The sequence below is a fragment of the Ovis canadensis genome, chromosome 3 (assembly GCF_042477335.2).
Source record: "Ovis canadensis isolate MfBH-ARS-UI-01 breed Bighorn chromosome 3, ARS-UI_OviCan_v2, whole genome shotgun sequence".
NCBI lineage: Eukaryota > Metazoa > Chordata > Mammalia > Artiodactyla > Bovidae > Ovis > Ovis canadensis.
In genome coordinates, this window is record NC_091247.1 from 191,324,387 (window position 1) to 191,342,614 (window position 18,228).

Here is an 18,228-nt window from a genome sequence, read left to right on the forward strand (position 1 = left end):
AAGCCTGTATTAGGCAAAAGTGGCTTTTATGTTTTAAGGTGAAGATTAAAGTATTTCCTGTCACTAAGTAGGTATAATAGATTCCTAAACTGTCTACATTTTAATCATTACTCTTGCAATTTCAAAAATACTTCTCTCTCTCTCTCTCTCTCTCTCTCTTTCTTTCTCTCTCTCTCACACACACACCCCTCCTCTCCCCTGACTCAACCTTCTCTCTCTTCCCTTTGCTCTAATTATGAATTTCCAGTGCTTTGGTTCCATTTGATTACAAAGGAATAGTGTTAACCCTATGAGAACACTATGAGATGATAGCTTCATACACTGTATTAATAGAATTGAAAATCTGTTTTCCTGCCATTTAAACTTATGGCATAACCCTTATCTTTCACATTCTCCATCTGGTCTGGTACTTAAACAAATGGATTCTCCAAGAGCACCAACAGATAAAGATGAAATTACACAAGCAGACAGGGTCTCCTTATGAGGACATTAATGTTAAAATGGACCAGAAGATCTGTTTTTAGTCTCCCCATTCTTTAAGCAAGCATTCTGATGGATCAGAATATAATTATCCCTTTTCTTTTTCTCTGCAGGGAAACTACGTGTCTGCAAGAACTTATTATGAAAGAGCCTTACAGCTGGTTCCAGACAGCAAACTACTGCAGGAAAATCTCGCCAAATTGGATCGCCTTGAGAAAAGATTACAGGAAGTTCGAGAAAAGAACCAAACATAGCAGCATTTGACCCGGTCTCAAGGGACAGTGCTGGTGTCTTTGGAAGAGGAAGTGATGGAAGCTTTGTTTTCACATCAGTTGGGGCACAATCAATGGCATTTTCCTCTCACTCCGAGTTCAGGGTGACACATTTTGGGACACCTACTGGTAATGCTGTGCTGGAGACTTGCATTTCCATGAAAGAAGACAAAAAGAGCAAACAGGGGCTAGGAGACCTGAGATGGAAGGAAAACAGCAGCCGCACATTTTACAGACTTTTTTCTTGCTTTAATTCTAGATTTCCTTTCATATATGTGTCTGCTTTTTCAACCTGGGGATCTAATTCCCTTTCTTAGTGTAGACATTTCTTGGTGTAGCCTCGCAGAAATAGAGGTTTGAAATGCTACGAAGGCATGGCGTCTCTTCTTTATGAGAAGAGATATTTCAGAGACGATAAATCTTCTGGGATAAACCATTCGGGAAATTCTTCCAAGAGGTAGCTCATTTAATTCTCTGGAACTAGAAATGAGTATCTCACAGTTTTTGTAAAATTCTTCTGGAATATATGGGGAAAGAGGCTGTTGTTAAGTCAGCTTTATCTTATATCCTTTTGAGGATATTGCTAGAGCCTTATTGAGAAGTAAATTAAATTCCACTCTGATACAAGCTGTCTTCCCATTGCCTAATGTATCAATAAGGAAGTTTCTGGAATTGTGTATGGGTATTCATATTCCTATGGGAAAATCAAGGATGTCAGTACCCCTGATTGTTTATGGAAATGTTTTAAATTATTTTAATTTTATTACAAGTATTATTGGAGTAGTGGTTCTGCTCTAAGATTTCATAAGTGCTTTTAAAAATCATAAATGTTTCCACCTCCAAATATATTGTTATTTTGGTGGAGAAAAAATAGTATATTCTACATGAGAATTATTAAAGATATTAATTGAGAGAAATGTTCTACTTTATTATCTTAACTTTCAGAGATTATTTTTTGAAAATATATTTAATCATTGAGGAATATTTACAGTATATTACAGAAATCTTCATAGACTCTAAATGGATGTAAGGAAGCTCTATTGATTGATCTTCCTAGGCTTAATGAGACTTCCCTGGTGGCACAGACAGTAAAGCATCTGTCTACAATGCGGGAGATCCGGGTTCAAGCCCAGAGTTGGGAAGATCCCCTGGAGAAGGAAATGGCAACCCACTCCAGTACTATTGCCTGGAAAATCCCATGGACAGAGGAGCCTGGTACAGTCTATGGGGTCGCAAAGAGTCGGACACAACTGAGGCTTAATGAGAATTCTGTGCTTAAAACATGAATGATAGAACCTGCAGTTCTTGGTTCTATATTTGGAATTTTGGAGATTTCATGGAAAATGCTCAAAAAAATCTAGGAAAAAAATCTAAATTCATAATTTTAAAATATATATATATATTTATATTCAAAAGGTATGGGTGGCAAAGTTGAACTTACAATTTGACATTTGTCTTTTAGTGTTATTTATTTCATATCATAAAATATTTAATATATGAACACATTTTTCTCTGTACATAGTCATTTTAGTAGCAGCTTTTACAACTGATCATACAAAAATTATTAATCTAAACTACAAAGTAATTAAGTTTCAACAGTCCCTCAAAACTTTTGTATTGATTATTCCCTTGCTAAAGTTAAAGAAATTAGGAATCAGCCATCAGTGTTTGGGTGGTAATATATTTTGGAGTTGAAGAAATTGGAATATGTCATTCTAATTTAGTATTCATCATAAACTTTAAAAAAAAAAAAAAACCTACTCTGGATAGTGCTGTTCCTGGTGCTAAGCCAGGTGTCATACACATTTAGTAGCTTGAGGCACACATATGTGACATGCTCCAGCCAGAGCAAGAAGCCTTCTGCTTCTTTTTAGCCCCAGTAGTGGAAAGCACTGCCTCTGTGTTGTTATTATTACTTTTTGTCAAGGTAAATCTAGATAAAAGGAAAAAAAATTTCTTTGGAAAGGGATGATGCCAGGAATATTTTGAATACAAAGGATTATGGAATTTAAATTAGCATACATGTTTGTGTGTATCAGTAATCCAATAATGTATATATTACAACTATGATCTTCTGTTTCTAATAGTCTTTAATGGTATAGATCATAAATGTATCTAAAATTTCATTTCAAATATTTTTAGTCCCCCAAATTATGCTTCTATAGTCCTAAGGTCAAGAAATGTAGTATAATATTTATTATAAAATAACTACTCTACCCCCCAAATGAAAAACATGGAACCCTAGCTAAAAACAATATCTAGTACTTTAATTACAAACTTTTTAGAATAATCAGTAACAAAAATTTATACTTAGAAAGTTAATGGAAAAGATCAAGCCCCAAATTTTGAAATGCAATTATGCCTTATCTGAAGGGCTGCTAAAGATACGAGAGTACATTTGTTGGAATAATTGCAATGGCTACTACAGCCTAAAAGTTTCTGAGAGAAAAGGGTCATGTGGCCTTCAGGAGACTTTTTCTGCCTTCTTTTGGATGTTTTTCTCTCTCCCCATCTGTCTCTGTTTTCTGTCTCTTGTCTCTCTCTCTCCCCTTTCCCTTCCCCTCTCCCCCCACCAACCCCTTCCATCTCTCTCTCTCCCTCTCTTTGTCTTTCTCACTCTGTCATTCTGTCTCATTCTATCTGCGCACACTGGCATCTCTTTGAACATTAGAAGTAAGCACTTTTTGTTGGATCAGGTATTTCTGTCCTGAGTTAATACTTTCACTTAGATGTAGCCAATGAAATAGCTTTCATAGTTGCATGGTACCTATAAGAAAATAAATCACATATTATTTTTCAAAGATATTAAGTGTATTTTATAACTATTTTTATTTGCTCTTGTAACATGAAATATTATGTGGAACTCATCCTTATCAAAATAAGAATGGGGTGCCCTGGCTAGTCATGGAGTTCATCCAGATTCCCTTAACAAAAGCAGGCTTGGCTGTGAGTTCATAACCTCTGCCCGAGATGGAATTGTAGAGCTAGCTTCGTGGACATGCAGTCTCTGCAGGCCTCAGGGTCTTGCACTCAGGTGCACCTTGTGCTTGGTTGGATGCTCTGCTTGAAATTCCTAGCAATTTTTGAACAAAGGGTCCTACAATTCTATTTTGCCCAGGACAGGAAGGAATGTAACTGATAACAAGGCTGGAGTTCGTTCAGTCTATCTAACCTGTCCTCCTGCCCTGCATAGAAGCAGTTCTCCTTGCCTTCAGATTCTCCAATAAGTGGCAGTCCTTTCACATGCCCTTTGACATAGAAGCCACGAGAATGGCTTTACAAGCTTATGTTAACCTTAAGAATTATTCAGGATTTCAAAGCTGACTCAGATGTTTTCAACCTGTAAATGGTATTCATGAAATATGGCTCATTAACTGTAGTGAACTAAACCAAAGATTCAAATACCTTGAAGGAAAGGAAAATTTATTTTAGGGACTCTTGAGATATATTCTTTTAGGTCTGTTTATTTTAAAGCCCATCACAAAACAAAGAGGATTGTCAGCACTTGGATTCCAGCTCCCCACAATACTTCACATTCCCCAGTGTAGGAGTCTGACGTGCCTAACACATAGGACCTCATTCGGTGCAGGGGTTTGCACTGGTGGTGCAGCTGCTTTTCAACAAGGCTAAATGAGAAAAATCCAGAGCGTTCCACACAAGGCGACTGAAAAAACTAATTTGAGGAGGAGTAAAAAGCAAATGTGGGTTTCATACTGTTTCTTTCAAACCTTCCAAGCCTCTCAAATTGAAACGCCACATTCAGCTGACAGCTGAGATCTCGCCCCTCACACACAGGTGCTCTATCTAGGCCCTAGTGGACTTGAAAATAACCTGGGTGCGCACTTTGGGAATCACTGGACCTCAGCCACTCAGGTTAAGATTCTAATATGCAGCCAGGCTGGAGAACCACTGCCGGCTAAAACCTTTAATAAGAGTTAATGACTTTTACCAGGAGATGTTTACAGTCTTTTACAGTTTCCACTTCTAAATTTAGACTAAAGTGAGCCAAGGAATTTCAAAGAATGACTTAACAGCACACTTGATTAGTTGAAGCTGCCATGCCAAGATTGACAAACAGGTGGGTTGGCTGAGGTGGTTTTGCATTTGTGGCAACGGGACTATAATTTGATCTTATATTTACAGAACTCTTTGTCCTCAGATGGAGAATGGCCCTGCTATTTTCATCTACCAGATGAGGAGCCCAGTATATAAAACTCATGTTTTGTTATGACTCATAGAAAGATCCATGACTTAAGTTTAGGCCTACACCTGTATCTCTTTTTTTTAAGTTATACATGTCAACTTTTGTTAATTATTTCTTAATTGTACTCATTACAATAAGTTTAAAAAATATTGTTCTCTGGTTTGTGATAGATTTGTACCTTGGATCAATAAATCTATAGGTTATAGTAACAGCACTCAAAGAAAATGCAGTTATAGGCATTGTTTATTTTAATATTTTCCTAATTTCCAAATCACATTTACTTTGATAAAAGCATATGTTGGTATTTCCCATTAATAACAACAAAAACAACTATCTAAATAGCATCTTTTGACATTTTTAAAACAGTAAAAAGAAAAAAAAAACCCTGTCAAATCTTATGTTTGGGCTACAATTGAATAAGATAAAAACTTACAATGCCAAAAATGTAGGGAAATGTAACTTTTTATGATTATTTTTGAAGTTTCTGACATGAAAACTATGTTGAGCAATCCTTACAAAAATAGCACTTCCTTATTTTTGTCTTTTAGTAGCTACATAACTTAAAAGAAATGAAATAACTTCAGTCAAGCTATGGTTTATTATCAGTAAAATATAATGTCACAACAGAGTCAGTATCTATCAACTGGCTCATATAAAAATGTTCTAATTTTATCACCAAGGATCCTTTCCATAAAAACCTTTAGGGCACATAACTGATAAAATTAGCATCATCACAATATGGGGTCATTATTAGTTTGTAAGTTTAGATCAACATTTGCCACAAACTAAAAAGAGCTCTCCATGTCCAGAAATCCAGGACATTTTTCCCCATTCTCAGTGGCGCACATGGTGTGTATCTGTATCAGTGTGGATAGAAGTAATTCAAATGTGCATAATGTCCTTTTGGGGCTGTCTTGGTGCTCCATAGGAGGGGAGACCCAATCCAAGAATCTGGAGATTTGGAATCTAGTCCTGCTCTGCCACAAAGGAGCTGCCTCACGCAGGACAAGTTACCAATTGTCTCAGTCACGTTTCTCGTACATTAAAGGAGTGGTTAATTCTATGGGCCTATCAAGCTCTGTGAGTCCCCGGAATCCAAATGCAAAGCCCACTGCCTCTGCACAGGTAACTGTTGAGTGTGGCTCTTAGTTTTAGAAATTCTTAAGATAATTACTGCAGCAAAACACAGAACCCTAAAAGTGACTGAACTGCCCATATACTTTAATGTGACAGAGGTAAATACTCCTATTTTGCAGTCTCCATTCCCTTCTCCAGGGGATCATCCCTGGGTCAGGAGGATCCCCTGGAGAAGGAAATGGCAACCCACTCCAGTATTCTTGCCTGAAGAATTCCATGCACAGAGGAGCCTGGTGGGCTACAGTCCATGGGATCACAAAGAGTTGGACACGACTGAGTAACTAACACTTTCACACGTAAAAATTAGCGATTTTGTTGTGTTTCTGGGGAAAAAAAATTTTTTTAATTTCCTCCAAAGACATTAAAGTATCTGTAGAAACCATGGCCTGCTTTTATAATGTGGAAATCAGCTGACTTGCTGTGACTCACCCATCCTTCCTTTTGTTAGATGGAAATACTTGTATCATGTTTTTCAGACTGCTTTGATCAGTTATATATAAATGTACATTTTTGTTACTTTTGCTGTGCCAGTTAGAAATATATCTCCCATAAAGGATTTCTCCCATTTAAGTCTGATTATGTACACTTTGCCTAGGTCTTTCCAAAATAAAATTTATGTAAATGTATATTTTATATAAAATATGATGAAAAGAATTAAGTCTTGTTTCAGTCTCTCAAGTGGTCTGTGGTTAGTACCCGCTGAAATTTATGTCACAATTAGGTGCCCACTTTTAAAATAAAAAAATGCCTTCTTTCTTCCTTTCCCCCATTGTTCCTTCCTTCATTGTATCGTTCTGTGTGCATGATGCCTGCTGTCCTTTTCATGCCACACAATGACCATTTCAGTATTTACCTATTCCAGATACTCATCTTACTGAGGAGATAGATGCCTTCACCTCTTTCTTGATGGTGTAAATACAAAGTAGAAAACAGGTACTTCCTCAGTATTCTGCACTCTGTCTGCAAACTTCCCTGCATCTAATTCTCCTGTTGCTACAATGGAAAAAGAGGATCCTGGGCCCTGGATAGCACTTCTTGTAGAACTTCATTCTTTAACCTCTTTTTTAACCTCATTTTTAACCTCTTTTTTCTTCTTTAACTTCTTCCTTTTGCTGGCTCTTGTCAGTTCAGTTCTATTTTAAAACACAGATACTGGTAGCCACCATGAAGATCACTTAGGAAAAAACCTTTCCTTTATTCCTTTTCATGTGGTACCTACTACCTCATCTCTATGTCCTTCACAGCCACTCTATCAGAATAAATTGTCTCCAGTCATTCTATCTCTGTCCTTCACATTCTGTCTACATCCTAGTGAAATCTGTCCCTGCAACAAATTCAAAGGAAATTGCTGTTTCTAATGTCACCAATGATCACTTTACTGCCCATTCCTAGGCCTGTGGGATTTGGGAGAGGGTTCCAGAGTTTGGACCAATGTTTTAGTGGGCATGGAAAAACTTATTTTTTAAACAAAACATTATGTACCCATGGTTAACTTATTGCTCCTGGGTTAGTCTCCTAACCACTCCTAATTTTTCAACTATCCTTAGAACTGGGGCATCCATCAAACATCCTGGAAGGCCTCCAATAGCAGATCACTATTATGCTGCCCTAATGAAGTTATGTTCAAATTCAATGCAGGTTTCTCAATCCAGTTTGGGATAGTCCAGCTCACTCTGCTTGACATCCTTTCCTTTTCTATAGTTTTGTGGTTTTTCCTTAAATAAGAGAATGCTTCCATTTCAGCATCACCACAAACTCAATTTATATTTAAACCATCATCTTACTAGCAAATTTATATCTGAAACTAATGACGTGGCTTTTGATATGTATGCAATTTACAATGAAAGACTCTTTTTCTATTTAATGGAAAGGCATTATTTTTTAGGGCTGTAAGGGGACAATCCTCTGTATTAGAAGGACAAGTTCTCATTTAAGGCTGGGAGTTTGAACTCTGCAAACAAAGGGAGCTATGCTGTAACAGGAAATGATGTCCAACCCCATGGAGACTTCGGGTCTGAAACAAAACACATGATCCTACAAAGCTGTGTGTGTACCACATGTACAAGACTGCAACGGTCACGGTTTCTGAGCTTCATGAGAGAGTTAGCCATGAACTTGAACATTGTGGGTCCAACTTGCATTTTTTCCTTCCTTCTCTCTCATTTTGTAAGAGCTTTGTAGTAGCTTTAGTATGACCCATTCTTGCTAAGAAAAAAGAGAGGAGTTTGGGTCCATTTGGATGATCTGAGCTTTTTTGGAGAGTAATGAGTCCTTGAGGCCACAAATGGTTATGGTAACACTTGTGGGATTGCTACAGTAAAAGCAAAACTCAGAGATAAGCGTGTTGAGGGCTACTACCTGCAGATAACCTGGAGAACTCAGATGTAGTTGTATACCTTCAGGAAAGAGCTGTTTACCTTACCAAGCCCCCTCCTGGTGTTCCCTCAATACTCAAGCTCAAAACCCAAGAGTCATCTACGCAAACTCTCATCCAAGGTATATTTGCTTAAAACGATGCTACTCTCAAAAACAATTCAGTCCAACAGAACTATATGATGATGACAGTGTTTTGTATCTGTGCTGTCCAATATGGTAGCCAGTAGCTACAGGTGGCTGGTGAGCACTTAAAGTGTAGCTAGTGTGACTGAGGAACTCAATTTATATTTTAGCTAATATTAATTTGAATAACCACATATGGCTAATGTCTACTCTGTTGAATAGTGCAGCTCTAGAGCTTTTCAGTGATCTAAGACTTGAGATATAAAGATCACAGAAACTCCGTTTAGGTTCATGAATAAAAAAGGTTTGAGATGGTATGTCTCAAGTTCGGGTGTCAATCCCATTCTTTGAGCTTTTTGCCCAAGGTTCCCAGCTCACCTCCTGCTCCGTCTTCCCTCAGCTGTCACCTGCCTGTCACTGTGCCTGCATTCCCTCCGCTTCGACCATCTCTGTTTTCCTGTGCTTCTGTCTGCCACTTGTCTCCCTAATTTGTTTACCCGTCTACCTCAAGGAGCTTTTATTTATATTTTATACAGAAGTGAGACAATTGGGCCTGGGTGTCTAGGTTAGTTAATATATATATATATGTAGTGTTCACTTAACTTTGTCCTCATTTTTTGACAAATTATAAATCAGTTACAAATTCTAGCTTTATTCCTCTCCCAACCTCAAGCTAATTTGTCACAAATTACTTACTAGAAAATAATATTGATTGAAAAAATGCTAACATGCAGTGAATTCATTTTAATAATCTTAAATGCTGGATCCTACAGCTTTGGTCTATTCCACTGAAGCTGATGGTAACACTGACACCCAGAAAAGGAGTAGGGCAGAAATCTGATCGTTCATATCCAGTCCTTTTGAAAACTCAGGAGCGTCAAGGTCTTCAACAAGCTTTTTAGAAGCTAGGTGGGATCTTTAATACTCAAACTTTCAAGAGTCTTCCTCCTTTCGGGGTCAGCCTGCCTGTGTCCTGCTTGGGTGCCCGGCTTCCTTTACCCTGGGACTTGGGCCACATTCAACAGATTCACCTGCGCCGAGCATTCTAGGCCATTGATCCCCTTGGTCCTGCATCTGTCCTAGCATTTCCTGCATCTGACTCTGGCTCGCCTGCAAGGTTACCTCGCTCCTGTTTGCTGGAGTGAATGGCGGGGACGCGATGACACCTGGGCAGCCGAAGAGCAGCTGCGGCCGGGCTGGTCCTGAGGAGGGACACCTGTGCGCCCGGCTGCGAGGCAGAAGCGCCACCCACCCCCCAGCTCGGAAAGACGGAGTGATGTAGGCAGGGGCTTCCGGGAGCGCAGAGCCGTGAGGCTGGAGCGCTTCTCTTCGCTGATTTGCAGCACCTGCGTCTGGCGAAGATGGACCGGTCATCACGCGCGGGAGCCATACGGGCATTGCCCGGTGCTGTTTCACTCCTGCTGCTGATGTTGCTGGTGGTCCACTCCCCGCCCAGCCAAGGTGAGCCAGGTCCCGGGTGCCTTCATTCTTCCCTAGGCCAACAAAGACATCGGCCAGGTGTGCCCACGAAGTGCCTGGGCCGAATATTCTTCTGAAATCTTTTAGATTCTGGAGTTCAAGTTTTTAGGCACATCTGTTAACCTTGCTGGTGCTAAAGATTCTCCTCCAAGGAAAGATAACTAAGTGGAAGTAACTTAAAATCCAGTGACTCTGTTTCAGAGCAGTGTATGTTCTCCAGTATCTTCCATTCCACCTAAATTATGCCATGTTAACCCTCCCGGAGAAGGCAATGGCACCCCGCTCCAGTACTCTTGCCTGGAAAATCCCATGGACAGAGGAGCCTGGTGGCCTGCAGTCCCTGGGGTCTCGAAGATTCGGACACGACTGAGCGACTTCACTTTCACTTTTCACTTTCATGCATTGGAGAAGGAAATGGCAACCTACTCCGGTGTTCTTACCTGGAGAATCCCAGGGATGGGGGAGCCTGGTGGGCTGCCCTCTGTGGGGTCCAACAGAGTCGGACACGACTGAGGCGACTTAGCAGCATCAGCAGCAATCCTCCCAGGGAAAGCCCCGAATCCCTCACTAGAGGGAGAGGGGCCTCACTCAGTGACCAGGTCTAGTTTTGTTGAGGCAGCTCAGGCTGCAAAGGGCAGGGAGAGTCACCAGGCAAGTGCTAGTCAATGAGGTTTGAGTGGGACAGTCTCAGGTCGGGGATATTTTGAGAAAAGGGGGTAGCCTCCAGCTGAGTGAACATCTGCACGGGGTGTGTGGGTGGGTGGGTGGGTGGGTGGGTGGGTGGGTGTGTGTGTGTGTGTGTGTGTGTGGGTGTGTGTGTGACACATTTGCTCTCCCACACAGGACTGAAGTACGGAATTCGTGCAGTTGGTTTGAAAAGTATAGAAACTGTCTTGGAATCTGGGTTCTTCTCTAGAATTAGTAGTTGGAGAAATTCAACAGTTGGTGGACACCCATGGCAGGTGAGTGTGATAAAGACATTGATTTCTTAATGAGGTAATGGTGAATTAGTTCTCTATTTTTAGATACCATAACTCCAGCTTAACAGGTAATTTTACTATGGACCCCCACTTGACCTCACTGTCAAAAAGTTTGCTTCGTAAGAAATCTCTTACTAACCAATTTATTGAATGTATCAGTATCTTAATGTGACATCATATTAGAAGAGTTGATTTCAAATGTTTTTGAAGGAGGTGACATCTATGTGGAGATGTATATTAGTTGTGTTCCTGACTTTTTTCTTGGGCAGGTCTCCCTGAAATTAGGTAGACACCACTTCTGTGGAGGAAGTTTGATTCAAGATGATCTGGTTGTTACAGCAGTACATTGCCTGATTAGCCTCAATGAGTAAGTTTTGGATTTCCATTACTTATCAGACCTTGATCCATGGCAATTGGACTGGGAGAGTCGATGCCCTAAATGCTGTGCAAGGTTCAACCTTAGTCCCTTTCTTCATTTTTTCCATCTGGTCCACCTACTGACTGACTTTCCTGATTCCCAGACGCTTGTGTGTAGCCCAAGATTTCTTGTGCTTTCTACTCTACTAATCAAAGACCTCAAAGATTCCACACATAATCTGTGATTTGTAGAGTTAGTGGAGGGTGGGTTGATGGTTACTGATTCTAATAAAGTATTAGCATCAAATGTTAAATGGATGAGCCAATGTTTTAATAATCTACTTTTCAGTAATCAGGAGGGAAAAATACTATTAAAAGAGTGTGCTAATAAGAGAAAAAGAAGGACAGTAGGGCTTTTATATCTTGTTTAAAATGGTAGAGCATATATATAGAGAGAGAGACTGGTTTATGTACAAAAGATACCTGAATATTTTATGCAGAAAGATGAGTGACAATAGGAGAAAGAGTTCACAGAATGTAAACACTCCATGATTGAAAACCATGACTTTTTGTAGATAGCTATAATTTATAGAAATTATAACAATAGTAATAATCACTAATAAAAGTACATCTTCTTTTATGATTTGGAAATCTCGAAAGATACATTAATCATGTTAATTACATGAAATCAAGACAGCCTTTCCTGGAGGAAAGGATTATACTTACTGAAAGATTTCTGTTTGGTTTTAGGAAGCAAATTAAGAGTCTGACAGTGACTGCTGGGGAGTACAACCTCTTTCAGAAGGATAAGGAGGAACAGAATAGTCCTGTCTCAAAAATTATTATCCATCCTGAATACAACAGACTTGGATATATGAGTTTTAATATTGCACTGCTATATCTAAAACTCAAAGTCAAGTTTGGTAAGTAGGGAGAGTTAGAATACAAAAGATGTAATGGAAAAAGCTATATTTATTAATTTTTACCAGTTAAGTTTAATTTCTGTGTGTATATTTATCTAGTAATATTAGAATAGCTAAATTGTATTCCTTAAAAATAATTTTGTTTAATCTATAACATATAAAAAGTACTGCACAGGCTATAAGTACCAGCCACAACTTATGTATGCTTAATCAGCATTTTAAGTACTCCAGTGTCTTGGCTGGGCAATATTCTAGACCATCTACCTGTACTCATCTCTAACTAAGGAGTATGGCACATTTGAAAATGTCCTCAGGTTTCTCCTTTCTGTCATTATCATGGACAAGATATTTGACTCCATTCTGAGTACAGACAATCTAAGCATTCTAGACAAAATATTAAAAGCCTACTTTAAAAAATACAGGAAAGGGAAGTGTTCAGTGACCAAAAACAATGAAAGAGAAGAAATTCAAAGGAGTTAGCCAGACACTGAAGTCAAGTGACTGCTGTTGAAGCATTTAAATGATCTTTAAGAGCCTATAACCTTAACTTTCCATGCAAGGAGCCTGCGTGGGAGTAGGATGTGGGAGCAGAGAGTCTGATTGGAACCTTCCATGTATATAACCTGGGACTTCTTGAAAGGTGATGCTTTACAAGATAGAGGGAAAGAGACAGGAAAATATGCCACCTAAAGTGAGGGAATAAGGAAAATTCACCTGCTTGAACCTTGGCCCTGAATGGAGGGCTCTCAGAAATATCTATTTTCCTGAGCTAGCCTTCATTCAGGTTTGAAGCTGGCATTCACATTACCCGTCCCCAAAACTCTAAGCCAAGATTTTGAAGTTGTTCCAGGTGAGTAATTGGGTTTCTGGCAGAAGCAAAGGTAGTAAATTCTCTTTGAAGACATGAACCTTAAATCTCAGCTTGAATGTACTCCCATAGAGCTTTAATGATTGAGAGCACACACAATTAAAAGCAGGCAGAGGAAGTTGCCACCAGAGTTCAAAGTAACAACCAGAATCAGACATTCCAAGATTACAGATGTTAAAATGATATACATGCTACAAAGTAAGTTTTAAGTTTAAATAAGTAAAAGTCTATCAAAAATGACCAATGAACAAGAAACTATTAACTGAAAAGGAAGACTTGAAATGGAGTCAATAAAACTTAAATATATGAACATAGTTGGAATTGGTAACAATAGTTGAATTAAATAGAGACATTGACCATACTCATTCTTCTTTCTCTCACACTCTATATTGAATCCATCAGAAAAATTATATTGCTTGTCTCACCCTCTCCTCTCCTACATCCTGCTCCAGGCTCGCATCATTTCTTGCCTGGGTTAATTTGGATGGTCTCTTGAATCATCTCCAACTTCCTCTCTTGCATCCCTAGTTTTTATAATTACTCCAGCAACCAGAATAATACTTTTGAAATGTAAATCAGATTATATTACTCTGCTCAAAACACTTCAGTGGTTCTCCATTACACTCAGATGCAAATCAGTGTTCTTAGCTTCTTAGCTGACATCACCCATCATCCTAACCCTGTAGCCAACCTCTTTTTTTGTTCATTTTTTACTAGAATTTCTTTTGTTTAGTCTGCTCCAGACATCCTGGAATCCTCACTGTTCCTAAGACATATATGACATGATTCCACTGCAGGAAATTTCCATTTTGTTTTTTTCTTCTTCAGATACTTTCCACAGAGATGACTGCCTGATTTCTTCCCTCAGCTCCTTCAAGGCTGTGCTCAATGGAACTTGGCATGACTGCCATTTTACAAATTACATCACCCTTGCCATATTCCCTAATCCCCAGACTTCTCATCTTTCTTATGCTTTCCTGATTTTTTTGAAAAATCAGAGCACATATTACACAATAGCTAAATTATTAGATTTATTGCTTCTATTTCACCCCAAACTCACCCTCTCTTTCTCTCTCACTAACACTCACACTCATTCATGCTCAGATCTACATTCTGTAAGGGCAGGGATTTTTCCTGGTCATTTACTGAGGGCTAGAAGACCTCTTGCCACATAACAGTGCTCAATTACTTGAGTGAAAAACTATCCCTTAAGAGCAAGTGAAGTGAAGTGAAAGTTGCTCAGTTGTGTCTGACTCTTTGCAACCCCATGGACTATACAGTCCATGAAATTCTCCAGGCCAGAATATTGGAGTGGGTAGCCTTTCCCTTCTCCAGGGGATCTTCCCAACCCAGGGATCGAACCCAGGTCTGCCACGTTGCAGGTGGATTCTTTACCAGCTGAGCCACTAGGAAGCTCAAGAATACTGGAGTGAGTAGCCTATCCCTTCTCCAGAGGATCTTCCTGACCTAAGAATCGAATTGGGGTTTCCCTCATTGAAAGTGGGTCCTTTACCAACTGAGCTATGAGGGAAGCCCCTTAAGAACAAGGGTGCATCCTAAAATGTTGGTAGTTGGGGAAGGTCATTTTGGTACTTTTAACAATGAGTTGTTTTCCTTAGCACTTTCTAAATTTCTATGACTATGGGATAGTTCTTTTGAGAGAGAAAAAATCTTTAAAATATCATTAATTACATTTAGGAAGAAAGTGTGGAAGCTATGACATCAACCAGATGTCAGTTTCCAAATATATTTAGGATCACTTGTCTGTGACTCTTATGATTTTTTATTATTGTTGTTGTTTTCAGGAACTACTGTTCAGCCAATCTGTATTCCCCATAGAGGTGATAAATTTGAAGAAGGGATTCTTTGCATGGCCAGTGGATGGGGCAAGATTTCAGAGAGTAAGAGACATCAAAAGAATGTAATATTTCTTCTGGGCTCCTTTACATGCCCATTGGAATCAGAAATTTTTTGGTCTTAAATAATACATTTATCCTTGTTTTATCCTGTCTGAGTTCTAACTCAGGGAAGACTTCTGGTTGTCTTCACCAAAAAAAGGCTATACTTAAGGCTGTACATAAAATTCCTCCTGCTGCCATTTTGGTTAGGTGTATTAGGGTCAGGAACAGGAAGTAAATATAATAGATGAAGATGAAGATGAAGAAATATAATAGATGTTACAGTAAAGTAACAATAGTTCCGCTTCCTTATCTTTGGTATTGTGATTTTTAAAAAGCAAAGAACATTACAAAATATTGCTTTTACTAACTAAAGTTTTCCTCTTGAGGTAACATTTAAACATATATTCAGAGAAGCTACAATTGCCTATGTTACATTAAAAATCTGATTTAAAAAAGCCCTTTGTCACTAGTGTGAGATTTTAGGGAAAAATATTATTCAGAGCTATAAAAAAAAATTACTTCTACATTTTGGTTAAACATCTACCAATTCTAAACTTGTAAGCTTCTTATAGGTTTCTTTAAGTGGGGACAATTGTTGACCAACTTACCAGTCCGTTCTCCACAGCATCAGCATATTCAAATATCCTACAAGAAGCCGTAGTTCCCATTATGGATGACAGAACATGTGGTGCAATGCTCAGGGGCATGAACCTTCCTCCCCTGGGAAGGGACACGTTGTGTGCCAGTTTTCCTCATGGGGAAAAGGATGCCTGCCAGGTAATAAGCATTGTTGTTGTTGTTCAGTTGCCCAGTCATGTCCAACTCTTTGTGACCCTATGGACTGCAGCACTCTAGTCCTCCTAACATAAACCAGTCCAGTTATTCACCCACTATCTTGTGGATGAGAGTGGCTTCTGGGTTGCTTTTGAGGGATTACTTCTTTAAGATTTCGCTTTTCCCTCATCTTTCCATCTGATTTCTACTGAAAAACTTTCCTTGACCAGAGCTGAGAGAATTCTTTTCTGTCCCATGTGCATCCTTACCCCTGTACCTCTTTGTCGGGGAGTGAAGAGGTCAGGCAAGGAAGATGATTTCAACATTTCCAATCTAACAAAATCAAACAAGATGACCACTTTGGCAAATGAATTAGGCTAGCTGTGATTATTTTTCATTCTACCTTTTGTTAAACATTTTAACTTTTCTCAAGCTTTAGTGAGGAATGCAATATTTACACAGAGTGTGACCCAAGATAGCATAGCTACAGTAACTGTGGGGTAAAAGATGTTGTCTATGACAACATTCCAAGGCCAACACAACAACTTCACAAAGAGGACCAACTCTGACAAGAAAGGAAAGGGAGGCCAGTTTGTGATAGATGTGAATTTTAAGTTTTAATTATAATTGTTTTTCTTAAAATGGAGGGGCAGAGAGTCTTTATTCTTTGCCAACAAGCAGCTTGAAACTGCCATGAGGGGGCTCTCTAAAACTTTCTGTTGGGAAAATGTTTAATTTTTCTTCTAGGGGGTGACAGAATAAGGGCCAGGGAGTGTGGTAGGAAGGAGATAGACATTTGTAATTATTCTGCTTTCTAAATTGGAATCTAGGTAGACTTACTGCCTCATCCTTCACAGGTAAGTATTTTCTGGATAAAGTTGTCAAACAATTCTGTTCCTTTAGAGGGGATTCAATCTGATACCAATTGGCATGTGTTTTCAAAGCAACACATTGTTATGAAGAATTATTAAAAGATCCTGAAAGTGTGGCTCCTTTATCCACTAGTTTGAGAGCCAATGGATCCTTTATATATAGCCCCTGGGACAAAATAAGTTTCCCAGGCATTCTGTTTTAAAAGCCTTGAGCCATTGCGTGAACTTGGGGGCTCTATTCACTGGTATTGTGGGGCTTGGAATGTGATCCAGTCTTTCCTGGAATGCTGTAGTGGAAGCATTATCTGTGAACTATCTAAGCATTTATCTGTGAACTCCCCCTCCTCCTTCCATTGATTTTGAATTGTTCCCAGAAGACTAGGAGGAAGAGAGAAATTAAGGGTTAGCTTGACAAGATTGCATGGAGTGGAAGGAGTTTACATCTGAATAAGATAGTCCTTTGAAACCAATGATGAAGAAACAAAACGATGAACACAGAATGTTGATGAATAATGACCACTGAGTTCTTATGCTTCTACTACTTCTCTCTCTGAGATGCGGGCTAATCTTTTTGCACCTGATAAAATATTTTTAACTTGTAACTGTTTTAAAATTTCCTCTTTCTCTACCATAAAAGAGGGACGCTGGAGGCCCACTTGTTTGTAGAAGAGATGATGGAGCCTGGGTTCTTGCTGGGATAACTTCCTGGGCAGCTGGTTGTACTAAAGTTTGGAATCCTTTCAGAAATAAGCAGAGAAAGGCAACACCTGGCATTTTCTCCAAGGTATTTGTGTTGATGGATTTTATCACACAGACCATGACAGGTGAGTGTAATTTCTGTGGATTCTTCTTCCTCATCCACTGCAACTCAAAAAAATGATCATGCCTATTTCAAGGATAGTTACTCTATGCTGCAGATATAATCAGAAATAAGCTTTAAAATAAGAAGAATATGGCTGGGTTTTGTTCCTAGTCTAGTGTGTGTAAATTTTTAACTGTGATTTCACGAACACTGATACCTGTCAATTTAACTTGAACATCAGCTAGATCGTCAAGTTTATGGTCATGTAGATTTTCATGAGATATGTTTTTTGTACTTATGAGGTTTTAAAATAGTTTTTGAGAATAGTGTCATTAGAAGATTCTTTTTTATAAATTTATTTATTTTTTAATTGAAGGATAATTGCTTTACAGAATTTTCTGTTTTCTGTCAAACCTCAACATGAATCAGCCATAGGTATACATATACCCCCTCCCTTTTGAACTTCCCTCCCCATCCCACCCCTCTAGGTTGATACAGAGCCCCTGTTTGAATTTCCTGAGCCATACAGCAAATTCCCATTGGCTATCTATTTTACATATGGTAATAAGTTTCCATGTCATTTTTTCCATACATCTCCTCTCCTCCCCTCTCCCCAAATCCATAGGCCTATTCTCTATGTCTGTTTCTCCTTTGCTGCCTTGTAAATAAATTCTTCAACA

At 39.0% G+C, this 18,228-nt stretch overlaps 2 protein-coding genes across 3 annotated transcripts in view; both read left to right on the forward strand.

The window, feature by feature from the left end:
* The window catches only part of TMTC1 (transmembrane O-mannosyltransferase targeting cadherins 1), a 337,062-nt gene extending 335,393 nt beyond the window's left edge, over positions 1–1,669 (forward strand). For both annotated transcript variants that reach the window (XM_069585452.1, XM_069585453.1), the window contains one exon: positions 594–1,669. In XM_069585452.1, coding sequence (XP_069441553.1) covers positions 594–734 — 141 coding nt within the window. In that variant the 3' untranslated portion in view covers positions 735–1,669. The remainder of the gene's footprint in view (positions 1–593) is intronic.
* An 8,272-nt stretch (positions 1,670–9,941) lies between these two features.
* The window catches only part of OVCH1 (ovochymase 1), a 90,549-nt gene continuing 82,262 nt past the window's right edge, over positions 9,942–18,228 (forward strand). Inside the window, exons 1-7 of the mRNA XM_069585451.1 lie at positions 9,942–10,053; positions 10,915–11,033; positions 11,321–11,418; positions 12,159–12,331; positions 15,005–15,100; positions 15,726–15,877; positions 17,384–17,570. Coding sequence (XP_069441552.1) covers positions 9,954–10,053; positions 10,915–11,033; positions 11,321–11,418; positions 12,159–12,331; positions 15,005–15,100; positions 15,726–15,877; positions 17,384–17,570 — 925 coding nt within the window. The 5' untranslated portion in view covers positions 9,942–9,953. The remainder of the gene's footprint in view (positions 10,054–10,914; positions 11,034–11,320; positions 11,419–12,158; positions 12,332–15,004; positions 15,101–15,725; positions 15,878–17,383; positions 17,571–18,228) is intronic.